The following is a 21,534-nucleotide window of genomic DNA, read 5'->3' as shown; positions in this document are numbered from 1 at the left end:
GTCGACAGCCTTGAGAAAGCGGTCGACCAAGCCTGGGTCAACCCAAATCATTGTATATATATTTTATTGTGTAGTATTATTATTAAAAATATTGATGGTTTAGTGGTTAGAATCCAGGAAGATAGAGGAGAGTCATGTTCGAATCCTGAGAGAGGGAAGGAATAATTGTTTTTTTCAAAAAAAAAAAAGACCAAACTACCTTTAATTGTCCCTTTTATTGAATTAAAAATAAGATCAGGATTGAATTAAAAACAAGATAGGCTGTATATTTGAAAACAAAATACCCCTTTAAATTAAAGGGATATTTAGGAAAATGGACTCGGTCAAACATTTTTTTAAAAAATGACCCCTACATACATAGCGAGAGAGAGCGAGAGCTCTCGATGGAAGAATTAACAGAAGAAGAGAAAAGGGCACTGAGAGGAAGCAAATTCGCTCCTCTTCCTTCTGCTCCGCCTACGAACCGTAGCCACCCCAGGTACATACACCACCTCTGTTTCTACGCATTTTCGCATTTTATATAAAATTTGCATCTTTAACCATTAAATATTTCGACTTTCGTTTAATTTGGTGTTAATTATTGTCTGTGTTTGTCCACAATTATGTTGGATAGAGAGGCTCATCCTGGGGGCCCAATGAAGACGAACAAGGCAGCAGCTTTGGCTAAGTTTCTTGAAAGAAAACTTCAGGAGCCAAATGGCTTGGCTTCTGTTAATCCCAAATTGGTTGAATTGGCGGTCAAAAATGCCAAACAAACTGTTCAATTAAGTATGAGTTGTTTATATTCGAATCTACAGTTTTTGGTTTATCAGAATTTGCATTTTTGTCTATGTAATCTTTTCTTTTGGTGCTACTTTGGTCTTTCTTGAGAAAAATTGATTTTCTTCCGTTAATGGGTTTGACTTTGTGGAGTGTTTCGAATTTGTATTGTTTTTTGGGAATGTCTTATGTTCCGTATGGGAAATGTTCAATGCTGCTAATTTCCATTATTGATGAGAGCACCCCATGTTCATCACCTTATTCAATCCATCTTGCCCTTTGGAGTACATTTTCCTGCTGCCTATGCACAGTATTCTAAACTTGTCAGTTTCACTCTTGTTTTAAACCTCGTTCAGTCCATTGCTTACAAGATGTGGTAAAACCTGTGAAAAGTTACACTCCACATATGTAAATGTTTGCGGAGCAATAGCTCATGAGATAACATGACTATTTGTCATGATGTAAAAGAACGCTAGCAGAAGGCCGTTGTAACAGTGAACCACAATTTATGTTCCTTGGTTTGTGTTATAAGTGAATGTGATAAAGTCTGTCTATTCTTAGAAGCACCATTGCACCAATGTTCAAATGCCCCTACGCCCAATTATCTTTGGTGAATGCCATATAGTTATTACTTTGTTGAGGGAGCAATCTACTTCCTCCATTTGAGATCCGAGCATCACTTTTTGTTCTCGGGGTTATGTCTGGAACATTATTCTATTTATAGAATAGATTTTTCTTTTAGAAAATACCCGTTCTTCCTGAATTACACGACACGATATTTAAAAGATTCCTTGGAACTATGTTTAGCGTAAATATGATGAAAAGTGAGCTTTGCTGCAATTTTATCCTTTTAGCATCATTGTAACTAAAGATGAACGGAGTGTACAAATACATATATTAACCAGCTAACTCTTGTTCTTCGATCTTCTGAGATTGTTTTAGGCGGAGCGTCAACTTCAGGAAGAATAATTCATCATGTCAATACTTTTGAAGATGTTGAGGTGTGGTAAAATTGTTGTCTTAATTCTAGGAGTTTCATTTCAATAGGACCTTTATGTATCTTTATAATAGATTGTTAATGTCCACAACTATTGTTGTCGATGTGACAGGATTTAGATACTGAAGAGAAAATTGATGATGGGAAAACCTTTGTTCCAAAGAAACCCAAGCAGAAGAAGAAAAAGAAAAAGAAAAAGAAAAAGGTCACTTCTCGTTGGCTTTCATTTGGAATAGTTCATATTATTCGGTATCTTTTCTCTCTTGGTGTGAAATGCGCTCTATTTTGCAGAAGTTGGAGGAATATACTAGTAGTACATCAAAAGCACCTAAAAAGAAGGTGAAATTATGATGTCCTTTGCGCTGGGGATCTGCAGTTTTTCAGAGATTCTTTAGATGTTGAAACTCTATGATCCTTATGGAATCAGCTTGCCATTCTTTTACTTCTAAGGACTAGAATTCGGCAGTATAGTTTGTTGAAACTCTATGATCCTCATGGAATCAGCTTTCCGTTCTTTTACTTCTGAGGACTAGAATTCGGCGGTATAGTTTGTTGTGTTGTATCCTTCTGCTTTTGAACTAAGCGACAGCCGGGAAGTAGAATGATGCTTCGCGGCGCTCCTTGCCACTTTTCTTCTCTGGTTTTACCAAGTTCATGTAGTTGTTCTAGGAATTGAACACTTGATCGTCATATTAGAATTCAAAAGATATACACACATGATTCAGGGGGCTCTTTAGCAACATATCAAAATTTAATGAGTTTAAAATTTAAATTTATTATGAAACATAATTGAATAGAGCACGTATCACGGTATCATATTCTTAATTAGGGCATCGATTAGGTACTATGGATTTTCATTGGAATTCTCTGTACAAATTTATTACAACTGTTGGAGCTGTTCTCAAATTCTCATTTTCAATATTAAGATGTATTTTGACATCAATACTAGAATTATTTTGAATTATTTATTTCAAATAAAAGATGATTTCTTCATGTCAAGGTATCCGTTTCCTCCACCAAATGCCGCCTGTTATACATGGACAAATTATCTAAACAAGTGGAAGACTAATCAAAAGATATACACATGATTCAGAGGGCTATTTAGCAACTAATCAGTACATGCAAGCAAGAGTATTTTACAAGAATCAGAAAATTATCTATTCATACCATAAAAAGTTCATATTCATACAAAGAAGTGACAATATAATGTTGTTCTAAAAGCATGTGATCACCCAGCGACCACTACATACAATTCAGAACAAAAATGAGATCGACCAAATTTATCTACAAGGCGGAGTCGCCAGATGACGCCAATTTGAAATCACTAGGATTGTGTCACAGTTGGCATTAGTGCCAAAATTTGGTTCTTGATGATACCCATGCACTTCTGTATTTCGTCATAGATTGGGAGATTTTGCGAGCTGCAGGGCCGTAAGCTCGTGACAGCAGAATCTAGTATTTTCGCTACATCTTCTGGAGGGGATTGTCTTTCCGTACACTTCTGCAATAACAATAAATAAATGATAGCCATCTGTCAGCATATATGAAGAGAAAGATAACCATTTCATCCGATGTAAAATGGATCGCTTATGTATTTCACCTGTATCATAAGTAAAGTAGCTATGCATTGAGTGATCAACTCTGACGGAATTTGTGCCTCAATGTTGGAGGAATTTGCCACTTTTGAATCAGATGTCTGCACCAAGTATGGCATTCAAGAATTCAATAGATCTTCCACTAAATGGAGAAACAGAACAAATATGTCATATGAAGGACCTTACCGAGGGCATGCCAGATTCATCAGATGGGAGATGGTCGTTTACATAATCTATAGCTTCCTCTATTTTCTCTATGGAGTCTTCTCTAACCTTCAGTGATGATAGTGCCTAAAGCGTTTGCGCAGACATTAAAATAACTCCAATAGAAAATGAACGTAACTAATAAGATAGTGATACAGATAAAAATAAATCCCAATTCATCGTCATTGTTATGCTCATAACCGGAAAAAAGATTAGTATATAATAATAAATAAAAGGTCACAAATCCTGTTCATCTAGATGAAACACTAGTCTAAATTAATCTCCCTATTTCAAATAGACAAATATGCAACAATAACCATATGTAAATAATTCAACTTCTGTCATTTTAATGAGATTTACGACAACTTGAGTCATCTCAAGAAAAACTAGCCTCGGACTCTCAAAATGTAATCAATAATCAACAAATTTAAAGTGAAAATGTTGCTGCACCAAAAACAAGAGTCCCATGTTATCTCACGGTGAAATGCTTTCTAAAAATTGCATAATGATACATGCGGAAGTATTCGGCTGGGAAAGGGACTACTCAAAGTACGTATGCAATTGCATACCTGCATAGCTGCATCTACCAATACACGGGCTTTTGTCTTGGAACTATCAATGATTTCATTCACATGCGATCCTACTCCATGATGTTGGCATGTAGAACGGTCAATGGAATCACCTGAACTGGGGACTGGCTTTGCAAATTTAAGCGGGCTGCTTCCTTGATATGTGTTGCGTAGTCTCAAGCGATGCAAAGCCGAGGAAACCTGGCAAATAAAATTTGTGGTTGAAGTCTGAATGCACCAAGCTCCCAAATTAAAGCAAAAGGCAAACCGTTTTTTTTTTCCTGAAGAGAGAATGTACCTGTTCATTGGCTTCATTCAACTGTACAAGCACTGCAGCATATTGCTTTCTGAACGAGTCTGACTCTTTCAAAGAAACATCATCATCTTTTTGATGTTTCAACACATCGTCGTTCATGTTCCTCAACTCAAGAACTATTCCTTCCTACATGTCATGGAAAAAAAGATGTGTTAACATGCACAATAATAGATATGGGTAAGCTAGAAGGCCCAATTGATCCCATTGAAGTTCTGATGAAAAAATCAATTATTTAAATCCATTCAACGCCCAAAGACCAAAACAGTAGGTAACAGCAACACCAACAACTTAGCAAACTCTGGTGGTAAATTTTTTCATAAGATGTACGAAATAGATGTAAAGCTGTCGCACATTTTAAGGAAAACGTGTTGATGAGCTGGAAAACAACAAATACCACAGATTAGCAGTTGGTAATATTACCTTCTTATCAAGAGCACGAGTCAATTCAGCAAGAGCTTCAATGTCAGCTTCCTTTGCCTGGTTCGGAGCAACTGTACTAGTGTGATATTGAGCTGTCTGTTGGTAACTGGCAGCTTCACCAGGCCCAACCTTTGATTGCACATTAGCATTTGTAGAAGCTACCTGGAAAATATAAATTTCATTTCAGACATTTAGGCTTGTAATGAGATCACTATTTGTAGGAAGAGTGAAAAAAAACACAATTTGGAAGATTGCATAGCTGACGACATATTTCACATTGAGGACAAAACTCATACATTGGCCAAACACCTAACACATATATTTCTTCAGAATTTGTTCATGCACACTGAATGAACAGTTCTTCCATTTCATTTCTGTGTTTCTTCCAAAAACTTTATTTTTTATTCATAGTAATTAGATGAAAACGCTAAAATCATTATTAAAATTCAACAAGGCATAAATAATTTGGAGAGCCATACATTGGATACTCCAATTACACATAGTTCATTATCTTTTCCACTGTGATTTTATTTTTTAAAAGTCATTTTTCACCATATGCAACAATTATAGGACATGCCTGAAAGATAGAATTGTCAAGGTTTCTATCAATCCAGGTACAAAATAGGTGACAAGTTAATGCTGAATCGAACTAACGATCAACCAACTTAATGAATAGTAAGAAAGAAATTCATGCCTTAGTCGGCTTCAGCGAACTGGAAAGATTAGCAAATGGAGACAACTGAGACAGACCAAGACCATCGCTGTTTTCAAGAATGTCGCTAGAAGAAAGCTTCATGTATTCTTTCAATCGCCCATTTATTTGCAATTCATTGAAATTTTCAAGAAACTTATCAGTGGCAACTGTATGTCCCCCAAGCATAGGCATATTCTCAAAAGGATACAAAGGCATGCAGTCAATATCCTGCCAAAACAAAAGGATGGACATAAGATAAAGGATACAAGGATTTCAAGATATCACCTTTCGAAATTCTTCTTGATTTTAGCATTTGAACATTTTCGTATGCATACCGATTTCCCATGAGCAGCATGCCAAAAAGACCATTTATCATTTGCCAACTAAAGAAAATATAAGCATGACACATAACATGGTAATTTCACTAGCTATTGTTATTTCACAAACAAAGATGTCATGAGAATCTCTATGCAAGGCCCTTAGGCTAACATCATCACTTCAGAACCTCTCTAATAAATTGACATGAATTTATACTTATTGGTGGCATTGCAACTTCGGAGTTTGAGATAAAATGAAATCAGTGCCACGCGAGAAAAAGCAGGTTACCGTGACAAATTCAACCCCCAGCTCATGACGGTCAAATTGAACCCGACATCTGGAGTGATCAACAGTTAGCACACTTCCGTCATGAATCTCCCTTGTTTTTGGATGGATAGCTATGACACGTTGCCCAACTGACAAAGGCCTTGCAAGATCTGTCGGCAGTCCTTCCCTGACACCTTCACGAAGTTTCAGTGTAGTGTTTTCTTACAGAATCGCGATATTGATTAAGCTTCTCCTTCTCTTCCTTCAGGAACTGCTCTGAAAATCGTCGTGGTCTACCGAGAGAACTGCATGAACAAAGCAGTCAATAGTTATCCAATGTAAACATGCTCGCTATCCATAAAGGTCCATATACCAGATAATCGAAAAGATAAGTTTCCACAACCAAAGACCAAAACATTACCTTCTAATGACGCCCCACTCTGCACGAGTCAATCTTGGAACATGACCTAATCCAACATGATACAAATATTCAACAAACTCCCTTTTCGCAAACCAAGGAGAATCAATGGCACTGTAAAGCCATTCATATGTACACCATCTCCTTAGACGTGAATTCACCAAACAATTAGATAGTTTTCCCTGTATCACGTCAGAAAATGCACGAGTAAAGTATAGTCTAAACTATCTACTTTCCGGTTTAATATACTGGAAAATACCAAACCTTGAGATTTGTTTTGTCATGGAGTGAAGCAAGATGCAGGTTGATATGGTCATTTTGAATTTTATCATAAAATTTCAAATCTTTTTGCGTCTGTGGTCGTTTGAGGTTCATCTTACGCCTGCTCCTAATTTTTGTGGTCAAGTTAACCTGATTAGCAAGAGGATCCTGTATGGCCGATTGAGCTGAATCACTCCCTTCTTTTCGTAGAACAGCACCAGAAGAATTTTCAGATATTTTCATCAAATTCGGTGAACCACTTTGGGAAGTTTTCTTACTCTTACTCGCCGACTTCTTCCCCGCATCTTGAGCCTAAACAAAGAAGATGGCATTTGAGATCAATAAAGCATCGAGTGGACAAGCCATAAGGAACAGTTCAACCCAATGCTACAAGTTGGTGCAGCATACAGAAGTAAAAAACACCAAGACGTCTCTAAGCAAATCAATAGAAGGAAGTTAAAATAGCAAAAAACAAGTACCTCTATTCCTGATGATTCACTTGGATGCATATCAGAATTAGCATCAGTTTTTTCAATCTGAAAATGAACTCGTGTTAATCAACTGTACCAGAATCAAAATTATAGCTATATAGAACGGTGAAATTGTGTCTATCTAACCTTAGACATCTGCATCCTTTGTTTTTTTCTGGCATTTTTTGTGACAAGCCGACCAATATCGTGTTCTTCAGGAACAGAACTCTCATTATAAACAGAGACTTTTCCAGGTTTTGTTGTTTTACTAGAAGCAACTCCAAGACTTGGTTTGTACCCTTTCATCCTAACACCAGAGGACTTACGTTTTTCTTTTTGCTGGTTTACCGGCAGAGCTTCCAATGAACCAGATTCATCAACGTGATCACCATCTTCATCTTTAAACCGCATAATTGACTCTGATGGAAAATTTTGAACTAATTATGGCAGGTAAAGTGGCAATTCAGCATGACAGTGTAGATGACTCAGAATTCATATAATGCTTTTACTAAGAGAGATATAACTCGCAAACTGAATACTAAATCTTATGGAAACATCTTGATTCTGTACATTTTTCCCAAAAAAAGAATCAGATAATTCCACACGTTATTTAACTTGGCTTTAAGAGTAGGACAAAGTACCACGTGCCACACGAAAAAACAAGTTTCACCTCTTTTTCATTATTTTGTCCAGACTCCAGGGCCTCTGAGTTCTTTAAGTCACATCAGGCCCAGACTAATTCAGAGCCGAGTAGAATTGGCCCATTACAAGAAATACTTTACCAGAACCTATATTTTTCATTCAAAGAGTCGGACCCCAGCCTTGCTTAACAAGAATCAAACCCATTATCATTGAACCAATAGATAGTTTCACTATATAACAAGTTTATCAGGTGGATAAAGAAATAAATATGAAACCTACTGGGCACCGAACAAAAGCATATTCTTCTTCAAAAATAAGGTACTCAACGACACTCTTGAGTCACCTGCTCCTCTAGAGTAAAGAATAATGGATATATGGGTTAAAACAGTAGCAATACATGGACAAACCACAAAGTAAAAACTCTTTATTTATGACTTAAAGGACGATAAGCAACCCACTAGAAGCAACTGAATGGACTGAGTTGTTACAGAGCCCATTCCATCCCCTCATTATTATTTTTAACAGGAAAATGGTCATAGCTTCCTCACCATCTTCGTTTTCTGTTGGCATCATCAGCGACAGATCAGCCAGAGCTTTCAGGGCATCAAAGGCGGCACCTTCATCTTCTGCACAGGTAAGATATATCTTAGGTCTGTAGGCCTCAAGGGCTGGTACAAAATAAAATGATTTAAACCTAAGAGGAAATCAAAACATAAACAAAACAATAGAACTACGTCACAAAGCAAGCAAGTCTGGTCTAGAATTTTGATGTCTTCGAAGCATCTAAGCGTGTGAATTCCTTATTCATGTGACATAGAGATATTAGCTATATTTATAGGATATCATCGTGTTCATAAAAAGTGAAGTACCTCTTTTGAAAAGAACTTTTTTGCTCTTTTTCCTCTGACTCGGCAGCGAGGACCTTAAGATCTTGGTCTCGGTGACCTCTACATCAAACTTTCCTTTCATTTCACCTAATCTTAAACCTTCCTCTGTTCCACTGCATTCTTCCTTGATGTCCTCCAAGTCATTCTCATTAGTGTCATCAACTTCAAACTTCTTGCCTACAATCTTTCTCCCCTTCTGTCTTGCAGTATTAATACTTCCAGTTTCCATCATAGAAGGTTTATGCTTAAAGAGCTCTCCAGTATCACCTTCTGTGCTTCCTTCTAAATCTTCTTCATCCATATCCTCACCCCAAATCTTTGCATCAGGTATTTCTGCGACAGAATGCTGTAACCAAAAGTAGATATTTAAACTGGACGAAAGAATTAGTCCTTCCATGCATAAGGTCAAACTAATACCTTTCTCTGAGCACTCCTAATAGGTGACGACATAACGCTCTCAGTTCTTCTACTTGGTGTTCGAGAAACCTGGGGAGAACCACCTCTCTGTGATGCCTCTGCCAGAGCTATGGCTATTTCATGAGCAACTTCATCATCATCGGCATTAGCTTTGATTTTCAAACCTTGCCTGGTTGGAGAAAAGTACTTTTCCCCAGTGTTATTTTCACCTGAAAATGAAACAGGGAACCTAGGTGTCCTTTTTCCAACAGGACGAGGTCGAGTTCCTGAAATAAATTCAATGGTTACATCATTAGAATACCATGTTCTTACTGTTATAGCTTGAAAAGACCACGAAAAGAAGGGAAATATGTGAGCTCTTCTCAATTAAACTTTAAGAGGAGAGAGAGAAGAGGAGGGGAGGGGGGGGGGGGTGGGGGGGTGCAGGGCGAGGCAATTGCAGAAAGAATGAAAAAATAAGCTCCGTTCCAAATGTAATAACATGGGCCAGCAGAAAAGTCCGAAATGAAAATTTATAAATTTGCAGGATTTCTTATGCTTATAAAGCTAGGTACAAATCAGTCGTCCACACTAGCATGCAACTGTACATGCCTTTGTGGTTATACTAAAGAAAATAAAATCATTGCTAACTCTTTACTCATCTCAGTATTCATACCTCCAGTTCGTTTTTTCTTCAACAATGACAGGCAACCATAATTTGATGCAACAGTCTGAGAATGAGAAACAAATTTCTCATCAGTTACTTTAGACGTAGTTGGCTGGACTTTTCCACGAGCACGCTTCTGAGTCTTTCGAGATGTTCCTGCTCCATCATTGCTTTCTTGTTCACTGTCACTTCCAGCCTGTCAAACAAAAATTAACAAGACTCAGTATGAACAAGCCAATTCTAGATGCCAGTTATGAATGATACTTGACATGACACGACAATTGAATTAACTTGATGATAACTTAGGTACACATTTCCCCACCCACATAATTCTTAGACTGTGAGCAGAATACACTGATAAAGATCAACTAAAAGCATGCATCTAATAAAAATTCGACGTCATACAGCATGAGGATGCATATATAACAAATTTCACCATCAGTCATCATAATCCTCATCAAGTATTATGTTCATAATTTTTCCTCATATGAAACCTGCAGCACTTCATAAGTTTGCTGATTGAAATAAAAGTCTCACCAAATTGCTGTAGTGATCAGTCATCATAGCAATAAGCCCAGCTTTAGAAGCAGTTCCCTCAGGAAGCGACAAGTAAGCCTGAAATTAGAGAGCTAAAATTAAGTAACAACCATTTCACAAGAAGAAGTGAAGAATGGCTATGTTTGCTCCCATTTCTGCTTTTACAAAAAGGAAAATTCATCAATTTAAACCTTATAGCAAGTATTTGTATAATCCTCATATGATGTGAACTTCAAACGAAATACATTTGAACTACAAACCCCTACTTAAAAGAACATGTAAGGACCACCAGCTATCATGCCAGCAACGTTAATCTCCATAAATATGTGATGCTCTGCCTAATCAGAGAAGAGAATAACAAGAAGTTTTCTAATTCACCCCATCAGTTTTTTCCGCTGATCATTATTATGACATATCATCCTGTTTTCCCATTCACTGCTCTACTACTGATCACGGTTTAAATTACGTCAATAGATGGCACTGCTTCAGTTTTTGCAATTAAGATTCCACATGCATGGTACAATAAGATATGTTCGCACATTGAAACCTTCGAGTTCTTTTAGCTACAACATACATTTTAAAGGGGCTAAAATTTTGCAGAAAATCATAGTTGGTTTGGTTATGTGTTTTCGAGGCCCGAAATGTTATTTAAATAGGAAGGGTAAGAGCAAGAGTTTTTCATAGATGAAAAAGTGAGGCAATGAGAACATTGAGAGATGACAACAGGCTGGAAGCGGGATATTTAAAGACAGTAGTCAAATGGCAAAACTGCCCCAATTTTTACTTGGAAAATATTGTGTAATATAAAATGTACCCTATTCATTGTATAAAGAGCCTCCACCATTTCAAAAGATCTGTTTCGCACAGCAACAGACACCTATAACCACACAAAACAGAAAAAATAAGCTGTCAGTAATGAACAGATTAGCGGCCAAAACAGAATGCCATGCACTAATTACTCCACAAGAAGGATCATGCCAGCACAAATTTCCTAGTGATTTTGTGGTAACTAAAAAATCGATTATGAAACTTACTAATAAATATGATCTCATTTTTTTCTGAGGTAACAAATTAATGCTAACCTACCTTTTTCCAATCTTTTCCATACTTGCGATAAGCTTCATAAAAGCGGATGAGCTCTTCCTGGCTCCATTGAGATCCAAGCATGCCAGACAGTTTCCTTTTCTGCAGATCATACAAAAGGGGAAGGGTCTGATGCTTTATACATTTAAGCAGAACCATAATATTTATCAATAGAAGTAAAAAAAAAACACACACAATTGTTTAGATATCTGAATGCTGCACTAAAATTAACTCAACAGCAAGTACAGCCTACAGGCGGAAAAAATCAGACGGGACAACAGAAGGTTATAGCAAGGAACAATGTGGGAAGATGTTGTAAGAAATAATGCTGCAATTATCCTTGTGATCTCAGTCAAATTCTCAATAGTCTAAAAAATTTTGCATTTCAACAACCTTCCATTTCACTTCTCAGCTTTACAAGCTCAACGGAGAATATTATTGCAGTGTTCTATGAGGCACAAATGAATACGTCATTGAACTAATAAACTCTACCAATGGCAGTTCTTCTGACTAGCCCATTCACAAGACAAACCTCAATCACCAGTAAAAGGTTTAAGGTCGTTTATTTTAGAATTTCATATTTTACTCTAAAAGGCAAGTTTACCTGGCATGAATAGTAGTAAAAGGAGGACAATTAGTCCATGGATCCCTCAGGTCAGCAAAACAAGAAACTTTATACATTAATAAAGAGATTTCAGCATCAGCATTTTATTAACCAGGCAGAAGCATTGACCAATAACGATAGGTTTAAACACAGATTTCTAGCCAAGGTCGGAGCTACCACGCAACAGAAATACAGGAACCTTGTTGGGATTGGAAAGAAATTTGAACTTCAACAATTCACTAGCAAACATGTAAAGTACACTGTAATCTCACCCGATTATTGCTTCTTCTAGCACTATCTCCATCTTTGCTAGGTGATATTTCATTAATATAAGAATAACTTTTATTCACGCTTCTTGATTTTCTTGGTGGACCCATTATCCGCTAAAAATACAGACAAGTTAGTGAGTAAAATAAAACAATGGATATAAAATACAAAAAAATCATGGACTGCAGAAAAACATATTCATTTGACACAACTCTAAAAAATCTAAGAGACGCATAGGTCCTCTTTTTACATCAAAACAGAACTTTGAGCCCACACCATTTGAGTAATTACCCAAAATGTTAAAAACAAAGCATTTCTTCCACCCACTTGATAGCATAACCAAAACCCAAACAACTATAACACAACCCATTTCCCAAGCTCGAATAAATCTGAAACATGATAAACAAAATGCATATTAAGCAAATAAGAAAAAAAAAATCTGACATAATACCAATACAAAAAATATATAAAGATCGCCCAAGCAAAAACAATTAATTTACACGCATACACAGAGACACACAAGAAAAGAAAGACATATCAATAACTAGCCCAAAAAGGATAAGAACAATGATTTTGAGCTAAAACCGCCTCACGTTTAATACTGAAATTTTGAAAAAGAAGAGAGAAAAAAAGAGAGAAGTAGGCTCCAATTACAACCAACGCCAATAATTATTCGTGCAGATGCAATCCACACGAACACACGTTAATCCAAAATCCCGCCGCTAAAAACTTCTCAAAATCAATCACACTTCGAAGCTAAGTGCTCGAAAAATTACAGGACCATTCATACACACGCAGAAGTGGCAAAACTGAAATCACACAGAACTAACCAAATTCACTCAGACGTGGAGCAATTTGAATTTGAAAACAGAAAAAAAAACAAAAATATCAGAAGCCCTGAACCAAAAGCCTTCGATCGAAGAAAACCTTTGGAAAAAACAGAAAACAGACAATTAAAAATCACAACTTTGTAAAAACTCGAATCCACAAGCTTAAAAACAAAACAAAAATCAAAGATCAGCAACAACACCTCATTTTTTGAATTTACCTATCATGCGAATTCAATTGATAACACTGAAAAGACCTCTTCAGCACAGATTTGATGAAGCCGGAGACGATTACAGATAAACAGAAGAAGATTGCAAATTCACAAGATTGCGAATTTAGAGAGAGAGAGCGGAGTGTCGTAGAGAGAGAAGGATCGAGGAATGTAATTTTAATTTTTGGGGGTAACAACCGCGAAACTCTTTTCTTGGGTTTAATTTAATTAAATTAAATATTAATTAATATTTTAAATAAATATTTTTCTTCTCTTTTCTTATCAAGCGGCCGGAGGGGAGGAGGCTAATTGCATCTACACACATGTGAAAAGTTTAAAAGGCATAAAATTTTTTGTGTAAAATTAATAGCATGTTAGACCCTATGTTTTAAAAAAATTAGCATAAAAATCTCTATGAGAGGGTATAAATGTGCCCGAGTTTGTATAACATAGGGATGAAATGTGCTACATTTTAAAAAACTGAGGGATGCATTAGCCTATTAATATTTCTTAAATAATTTTATGTCTTTTAGACTTTTCACATGGGGTGTGGATGCAATTAGCCCCGGCCGAAGGTCACAAAAGTCTGTTGGCCTTTTCTTTTAAAAATACATACGTTTATTCGAGTGTAAAATAAAAATTATTTTTATATTTTTTTTTTGTGGATGAAGTGAATGGAAGGTGTAGTCGGATTGTCAATAGAAATAGGATGAAGGGCTAAAATTAGAAACAAAAATTGATGTCGTCACGGTAGCAGTTACTACTACGTGTCACTCAACTATTATAAAATAAATAAAAGATATATATATATATATTATTTAAAATCATTATAGTATTATATTTTCAAATATTCAGATTTTAAAAAATATTGTTGTTGTTCGACATTTTATACACATCATAACAAACAATTCAATTACACGTTGTTTAGAATAGGAATAAATTTAAAATAATATTGTAAAATAAATGGATTCAAATAAATAATTAAAACAACGACATTAACCAGATTAAAAATAATAACCTCCTGAAATACATTATTTATTGCAGCGTCAATTAGAAGATACGGAAAACACTTGAAAGAGATATAAATTTATTGCAGTGTCCGCCAAAAAAAATTATTTACAGTTTTAAATAAAATAAAAATAAATGATATTAATAATCATTGATAACAAATCAATTGATAAAACAAGAATATTCATAAAATATGGTATTGCTGTTAATAAAAATAATAAGAAATACCTATAGTAATAATCATTGATAACAAATCAATGATAAAATAGCACCAAATACCCCCGTGAAATTATTGAAAAACTAATAACCTCTGTGTAATGGATTTGAGCAAATAAACTCATGTGTTATATTTTTTTGTAGTTCACTCTCTCTAAAATATTTTTTTGTCTAAAATATATATTAAAAGACAAAAAATACCTCCATTTAAAAATAATACTATATTATTTTGTCAATTGATATATTATATATTTTGATCCATTAAATTTGTTGTGCAAGGATTTATTTATTTATTTTTTATCACTTAAAATCGTACAAATATCAATCGATTTAATTGAATTCTTATGTTATGATTATATTATATTATCTTATATTAACTACATGAAAAAATGTGATTATTTAAAAAAACTAAAATGTTATATAAAAAAATTTCATCTTAAAAAATAATATTTTTTCGAAACATAATTTTTAGATAATTTAAAAATAATAACACAAAAAATAGATGTTTGATAATATTTTTCACTAAAAATATATTTAATCTATTTTACCTATGAAAATGAATAAAAAATAAAAAAAGTTTATTGTGAATTTTTTTTTCATGTGCTCAAATTATTTGTTAAGATTAGCAGCATGAAATTTAAATTTTAAGAAAATTGGTGCCAAAAAATTTGAAGAATTTTTTTGTATATCATTTTAGTTTTTTTTCATGTAGCTAATATAAGATAATATAATACAATCATTACATAAGAATTGAATTCAATCGATTGAGATTTGTACGATTTTAAGTGATAAAAAAATAAATAAATTTTTACACAAAAAATTTGATGGATCGAAATATATAATATATCAATTGACAAAATAATAGAGTATTATTTTTAAATGGAGGAATTTTTTGTCTTTTAATATATGTTTTAGACAAAAAATATATTTTGGGAAGAGTGAGCTAAAAAAATATAATACAGGGGTTCATTTGCTCAAATTCATTACACATGGTGTTATTAGCTCTTTAATAATTTTCACGGGGGTAATGAGTGTTATTTTCTCGTACGGATAGGGACTTTCATGCTAAAAAAAATTATAACATAGGGGCTTAAATATTCAAACTCGTTACACAGGGATGTATTAGCTCATGCATACTTTCACGAGGGTGGTTGGAGTAATTTTCTCACAAATCAATTTGATAAAACACTAATATTCATGAAATATAGTATTGTTGTTAATTAAAAAAAACAATAAGAAATACATTATTAATAACTAGTGAAAAATGTACATGTTTTTTCATGTGTAAAATAGAGGTTTGTTTTTAATATGTAAATTTTTTTTAAAAGCAAAAAATAGAGTGAGTTGGAAGTTTAGTGGGATAGTGGATAGAAAGAATAATTACGAAATAAGGAATTTTGATGTCTCAAAGTTAATTAGTATGGTAGGTTTATTTTTTATATAATAGTATAGTATAGATAACAACTATAACACAACCACCAAAAAAACAATAAATCAAAAACAGTTTTAAAACAGTTCCCTTTATGCTCACTTGGTTATTTTCTCATTAGCTTATGGGCATATGAAAAAACTATTTGATTTAATGGGCTTTCTGACTCTCTTGACGAGATGTAGCAGTCCAGTTTTTAATTGAAGGCCCGGACCCTTTAAATGGACTGAAATTGGTCAGCTGCTATGGACCAGATTAAGCAAGCTGAGACGATGGCCCACGTAGCAAAATCTTGATGATAATATTTATTTAGCTCTAAAAAGCAAAAACCTCTATTTCGAAAAATCTAATATAATTTGAGTTTAATCTAATATAATCTGAATTTAATCGTATAAGACAAATGAGTGATCACTCGTATGACCTCTATAATCTAAAAAGAGTTAGTTGGAGACTCGAATATTATAGCGTAAAAACTCTTGTGAGACGGAATGAGTGATCAATTTTGTGAGACATGTATTTTATTTGGGTCGTTCATTAAATAATATTACTTTTAATGCCAAAAGTATTACCATCTCATAAGAGACCAACTCTATCAACACAAAAACTCGTATAAGACAATCTCATGGGATCAAATTATTGAAACTGATCTCATGTTTGACTCAAATCATTAAAAACAATTTTTTTATGCCAAAAATGTTACTTTCATTGTAAACTTTAATTGAGTCGATCCATCTCACAGATATAGATCCACGAGACCTTCTCACAAAAAAAAATATCACATCTCAAATGTATACACATGTCTTGTAGTGACCTAGTCTGGATCACCTGCTAACTAGCAGTTTTAAGCATACAATAGCTTAGTATAAAAACAACATCAAAACAACAGAATTTATTGCAGAAACTTAAAAACTTAGTACAAAAAAAACCGACGGAATACAACTGGCACTAAAAACTCAAATGTATTTTTCCATGCATATTTACAACATGGAATTGGCTGCAGGCAAATATAGCTTCCAGTAGCTTCTAGTCCTGCATCTAACCCTACCTCGATCCACTCGCTCCGTACAACCTAAGACCTGCCTCGTGGAATGGGGTGTCCAAGGTAACATCAAAGACGTGAGCGACAATTGCCCAGTACGAAAATATGAGTATACAATACTAATATGATGCATGCAACATGAGATAACTGGGGTGACTAGACAACTGTCAAGTTCTGCTCAGACTAGGAGCTAATAAGTATGTAGCACCATCTGGGAATCCGACCGTGGGGTGACTCACACACTCGTCTAGATTACCGTAGTACCAGTCTCTGTGCATTGCGATAACTCCAGATGTCAGACAACATAACAGGTGTAAGTCTGAACGACCCTACGAGAAAGACTATCTCGAAAGAGAAACGACTCAACGTGTATGTGCACATGCACATGCAATATGTATAGAAAGCAGTAAAACATGTATCATGATATATAAATGCAACATATAAGCATGCATACTCAGGTGACAATCCCAGTCAGTACTTACGTACCCCTAGGTGATATATCAAGAATAATCAGAGTCTATGATCCAAGCCTACAGTCAAGTAAATATCATATCACTAAACATGTTTTACAAGTCTTAGCTAAGATAACAAGTACTCTTATTTTCTAATAGGATTCTCGAACCATATCTTCGTCCATCGTTAACCCAATTCTACTCACAACTTTGATGTTATTCCAGAAACACCTCACTATTATCGTTGGGCCCTCAATATATAGACTGATTTAAGAAAGGAACTATTGAATTGTGATTTGAGAAAGAGGTCTCGGTCTCTCGGACCCCTACTTATAGATAAAGTTTGGGAGCTCCGAACTCTACATGCATGTCACATATTCGGGTGTCTAGGTTTGGATGCTCCGAACCCCTGTTCGGATATTCCGAACCTTGCATGCAATTGATGAGTTACCATGGTTCAGACACATCATTAACGGTTGGCTTGGGCTAGGATCGGACGTTCCGATTATGGGTTCAGAGCTTTCAAACTATCCCTTGATTCCGAACCAACCATGCATACTTCATTGCTTCCAAAGTGTGGGGAGTTCAAACCTTTCGAACTGCTTCCGAACTTGTCAAGGGTCTAACTTGGTGCTTCCGAACTAGACTTCGGATCTTTCCAACTCTCCGATGGTTCCGAAGCTCGTAATTCATATTTCAAACTAGGCTTACAGTACACTCCGTACATACTCACTCCACACTTAGGGCTTATCACACTGCCTAAGTTGGAACTCCTAGTTTTTCAACTCAAACAGGCAACACGCCCTTAACTAGATATAAGGTTTACAAGGGTTTGAACATTATTTGACATCTTTGTGCAAAGACACTCTATCAAATGATCTATACAAGTCATCTAAAAAATGTGTGTGTGAGTGAGTTGAGGTGTGAAGAACTTGACTGTGAAAGCTCAAGAAATCTGTTGTGTTCCTCACATCGAGGGCAAGCTCTTGATATAGCTGAATGTATCTGTTTTGGCGCCCCCTCCTCTGTTCTTCAATCTCCATATCTTGTATATATAAGTTTCTAGAGATGTCAATGGGGCAGGTTTTTCAAAACCCGAGACCCGCCCGGCCATGAAGAACGTGGACCCGCGACTCGCCCCGCCCCGTTCTATTTTTTCACTCGCCCCACCAGCCCGCCACTCTTTAAAACCCATCGGGTCGGACCCGCCAACCCGCTATGCCAGAAAGAAGGAAAAAAATGCGGCTGTTTGTTTTTGGATCCTTTTTCCTGTGTTGGCGTCTCATATAATTGATATTGGACAGTTTCTTTAACTCGCATCGCAAGAATCCAGGTTGTTTGGTTTTAAGAGATTTGAGATTTGTGTTATTGGGAATAAAAGCTCTAAAAGTGGGAAAATATTCAAAATCATAAATCAAATTACTATGTGCATGCAACGTTGGTGAGATTAATAGTCGGATTCGGTCTCTCTTGAATGTTGGTCGCTTTCTGCTTTTCTCTGAAAGTGCCGATTTGTGCAAAGCTAAGATGGTGGACTGTACACAAGAGGGAGAGAAGAGAGGCGCTACCGCTAGATTAGAGCATTCTTAATTTTTGGTAGAAGTGTTTGATACAATCTTTTTAATATAAAAAATATAAAATAAAATAAAATATAAATAATTATTATTAATTTATATACGGGATGGGTCCAAGCAAACCCGCGACCTGCCCCGGACCCGCTTCTAGACCCGTTGACCGGGTCTAAACCTGCCCCATGACCCGTTTGATTGAGTCTACCCGCTCCAAACGGGGTGGGTTTGATGCGGGGTCGGGTTTAAACCCGGCCCATTGCCATCTCTATAAATTTCAAAGGGAAAGTGAACGTTGGACACAAAGATGAGAACGTTGAAAAAGTTGTCGTACTTGTGTCTGTCAATACAACGTTCACTTTCTATTTTGGATTGTAGATTTGACCCCTTGACTATTTTTGAAGCTATTTGAGAGTACATAACTGGTTGACAAGTGAGCAGGCGACTGATCCTGGTGAACGGTTTGCGGCTGGTTGAGCAAGTGACAAGCTAGTAGACTGATGGTTGGTGAAGTGCCCCGACAAGTTGAGTAATTGAGCAGGTGAGAGAATTGCTCGACTGGTGAATCCGGTCAACTTGTAAGAAGTCGACTAGTAAAGTGCCTTGACCGGTTGAGTGAGTGAAGTGGGCTAGGCCCCACCCTCTTGCTCTGGCCCACCTGGCCTCGACTCTGGGCGGCCCAAACCCCCCTATTCAGGTGGGGAGAAGGCCATGAGTATGGGCCTGGGACGCCTAGAGCCGAGGCCAGATAGGCCAGAGCAAGAGGGTGGGGCCCATCCCATTACAGTGAGTGAGCAGGAGACTGGGTCCTCAATTTCCAGGTGACAAGCTCCTCGACTGGTCAGGCATGACTAGCTCTTCGACTGGTTGTCTCGGTTGGTCTGCTCCACTTATATGTTCATTTATCAACATCCAGTTGACCTATTTTAGTTATGTGTTTAGTCGATTTTTGAAGTTGTACTGTAGTGACCCGTACGGATCACCTACTAACTTGCAGTCTTAAGCATGTCATTAGCTTAATATATAAAACATTGATTATTCAAACTTAACAGAGTTTATTGAGGAAACTTAAAAACCAACTAAATACATGAGAAACTGGCGGAATACAACCAGTATTACAAACCCGAATGTTTTAACCCAAAATATTTACAAATGATACCGACTGTAGCAAAGAACTCCTGACATCTCAGGAACCTACAACTACCCCTGCTTTGATCCACCCACTCTGTCCAGCCTGAGACCTACGCCACAGAATGGGGTGTCTAAGATAATATCAGGGACGTGACCAACTAACGCCCAGTATGTAAATATGAGTATACAAACATTACTATGCATGAAACGTGAGATGACTTGGGTTACTGGTCAACTACCAAGTCCTGCTCAGACTAGACGCCAGAGAGTATGTAGCATCATCAAGGACTCCGACCACTGGGTAGCTCACACACTCTTCTAGATCACCATAGTATCAGTCTCTGCTCCGTGCAGTAACTTCCAGTGTCAGATAGTATAAGCGAACCTACGAGAAAGGCTATCTCAAAGGAGATATGGTCAACATGTATGTGCACATTCAGTATGTATATAAAACATTAAAATATAAATCATGGCACATAAATGAAACACATAAGCATACATACTCAGTTGGCAATCTCAGTTAGTATTTACGTACCTTTAGTAGTAGATCAAGCCAGCAGAGCCTGGGTTCCAAGCAACAGTTAAGTATTCACCATATCAATAAACATGTTCTACAAACCATATACTTCTATAATTTATATAGGATTCTCGAACCATAACTTCGTCCGTCGTTAATCCACTGATGTCGATAACCTAGGTTCTACTCACAACTGGATGTTATTACAAAAACACCTCACTTATTACCATCGGGCCCTCACTTACAGTCTGAAGTAAGAAAGGAAATTTTGAATTGTGAGTTGATGTCGTCTGAAGACTCCTATTTATAGACAGATATCGATAGTTCTGATCTGGAGTTTGGACCTTCCGAACTCTGCATGCTCGCCACGTTTCTGAATGTCAGAGTTCAGACGTTCTGATCAGGGCTTCGGTAGTTCCGATCTTTGCATGCATTCATACACATCTAGTTTCATTGTTTAGTCATCGTGTAATGTCTTCGGATACTCCGATCTGGAACTTTTGATGGTCCGAATTGTACCACGTGTCAGTTTACCTTTTGAATACTCATGGACAACTTGGCTGAAGGGGTTCAGACGTTCCGATCCTCAATTCAGATCCTTCGAACTGATCTCTTTTTTTCGAAGTTGACCATGTTGACTTCGCTGCTTCCGAAGTGTATGTAGTTCGGATCTTCCGAACTCAGTTCGGACCTTCCGAACTAACCGAAGTTCAATTAGTAACTTTTGTTCTGATTGGTCTTGTTTAATCCCTTGTTTCTTGAGT

At 36.3% G+C, this 21,534-nt stretch overlaps 2 protein-coding genes across 2 annotated transcripts; one reads left to right on the top strand and one right to left on the bottom strand.

The window, feature by feature from the left end:
* The first annotated feature begins 352 nt into the window (after positions 1–352).
* Positions 353–2,541, top strand: LOC140873551 (uncharacterized). The gene is made up of 5 exons (XM_073276716.1): positions 353–478; positions 614–768; positions 1,702–1,760; positions 1,869–1,961; positions 2,048–2,541. The coding sequence occupies exons 1-5, from the start codon at positions 384–386 to the stop codon at positions 2,105–2,107; spliced, it is 462 nt and encodes a 153-aa protein (XP_073132817.1). The 5' UTR covers positions 353–383; the 3' UTR covers positions 2,108–2,541.
* A 273-nt stretch (positions 2,542–2,814) lies between these two features.
* On the bottom strand, positions 2,815–13,591 carry LOC140873500 (protein ALWAYS EARLY 3-like). The gene is given in 22 exon segments (XM_073276647.1): positions 2,815–3,257; positions 3,357–3,452; positions 3,538–3,642; positions 4,125–4,325; positions 4,423–4,566; positions 4,861–5,022; positions 5,555–5,782; positions 6,161–6,343; positions 6,345–6,444; positions 6,561–6,739; positions 6,822–7,130; positions 7,298–7,354; positions 7,436–7,707; positions 8,479–8,556; positions 8,800–9,163; positions 9,235–9,500; positions 9,890–10,076; positions 10,418–10,495; positions 11,232–11,294; positions 11,504–11,602; positions 12,377–12,487; positions 13,420–13,591. Coding segments are annotated over 21 exon segments (3,453 nt in total). The 5' UTR covers positions 12,482–12,487; positions 13,420–13,591; the 3' UTR covers positions 2,815–3,080.
* Between the last annotated feature and the right edge of the window lie 7,943 nt (positions 13,592–21,534).

The sequence above is a fragment of the Henckelia pumila genome, unplaced genomic scaffold, assembly GCF_033568475.1.
Source record: "Henckelia pumila isolate YLH828 unplaced genomic scaffold, ASM3356847v2 CTG_627:::fragment_1, whole genome shotgun sequence".
Taxonomy (NCBI): domain Eukaryota; kingdom Viridiplantae; phylum Streptophyta; class Magnoliopsida; order Lamiales; family Gesneriaceae; genus Henckelia; species Henckelia pumila.
Note: the sequence above shows the minus strand (reverse complement) of the source record. Positions and strands in the feature narration are given on the sequence as shown.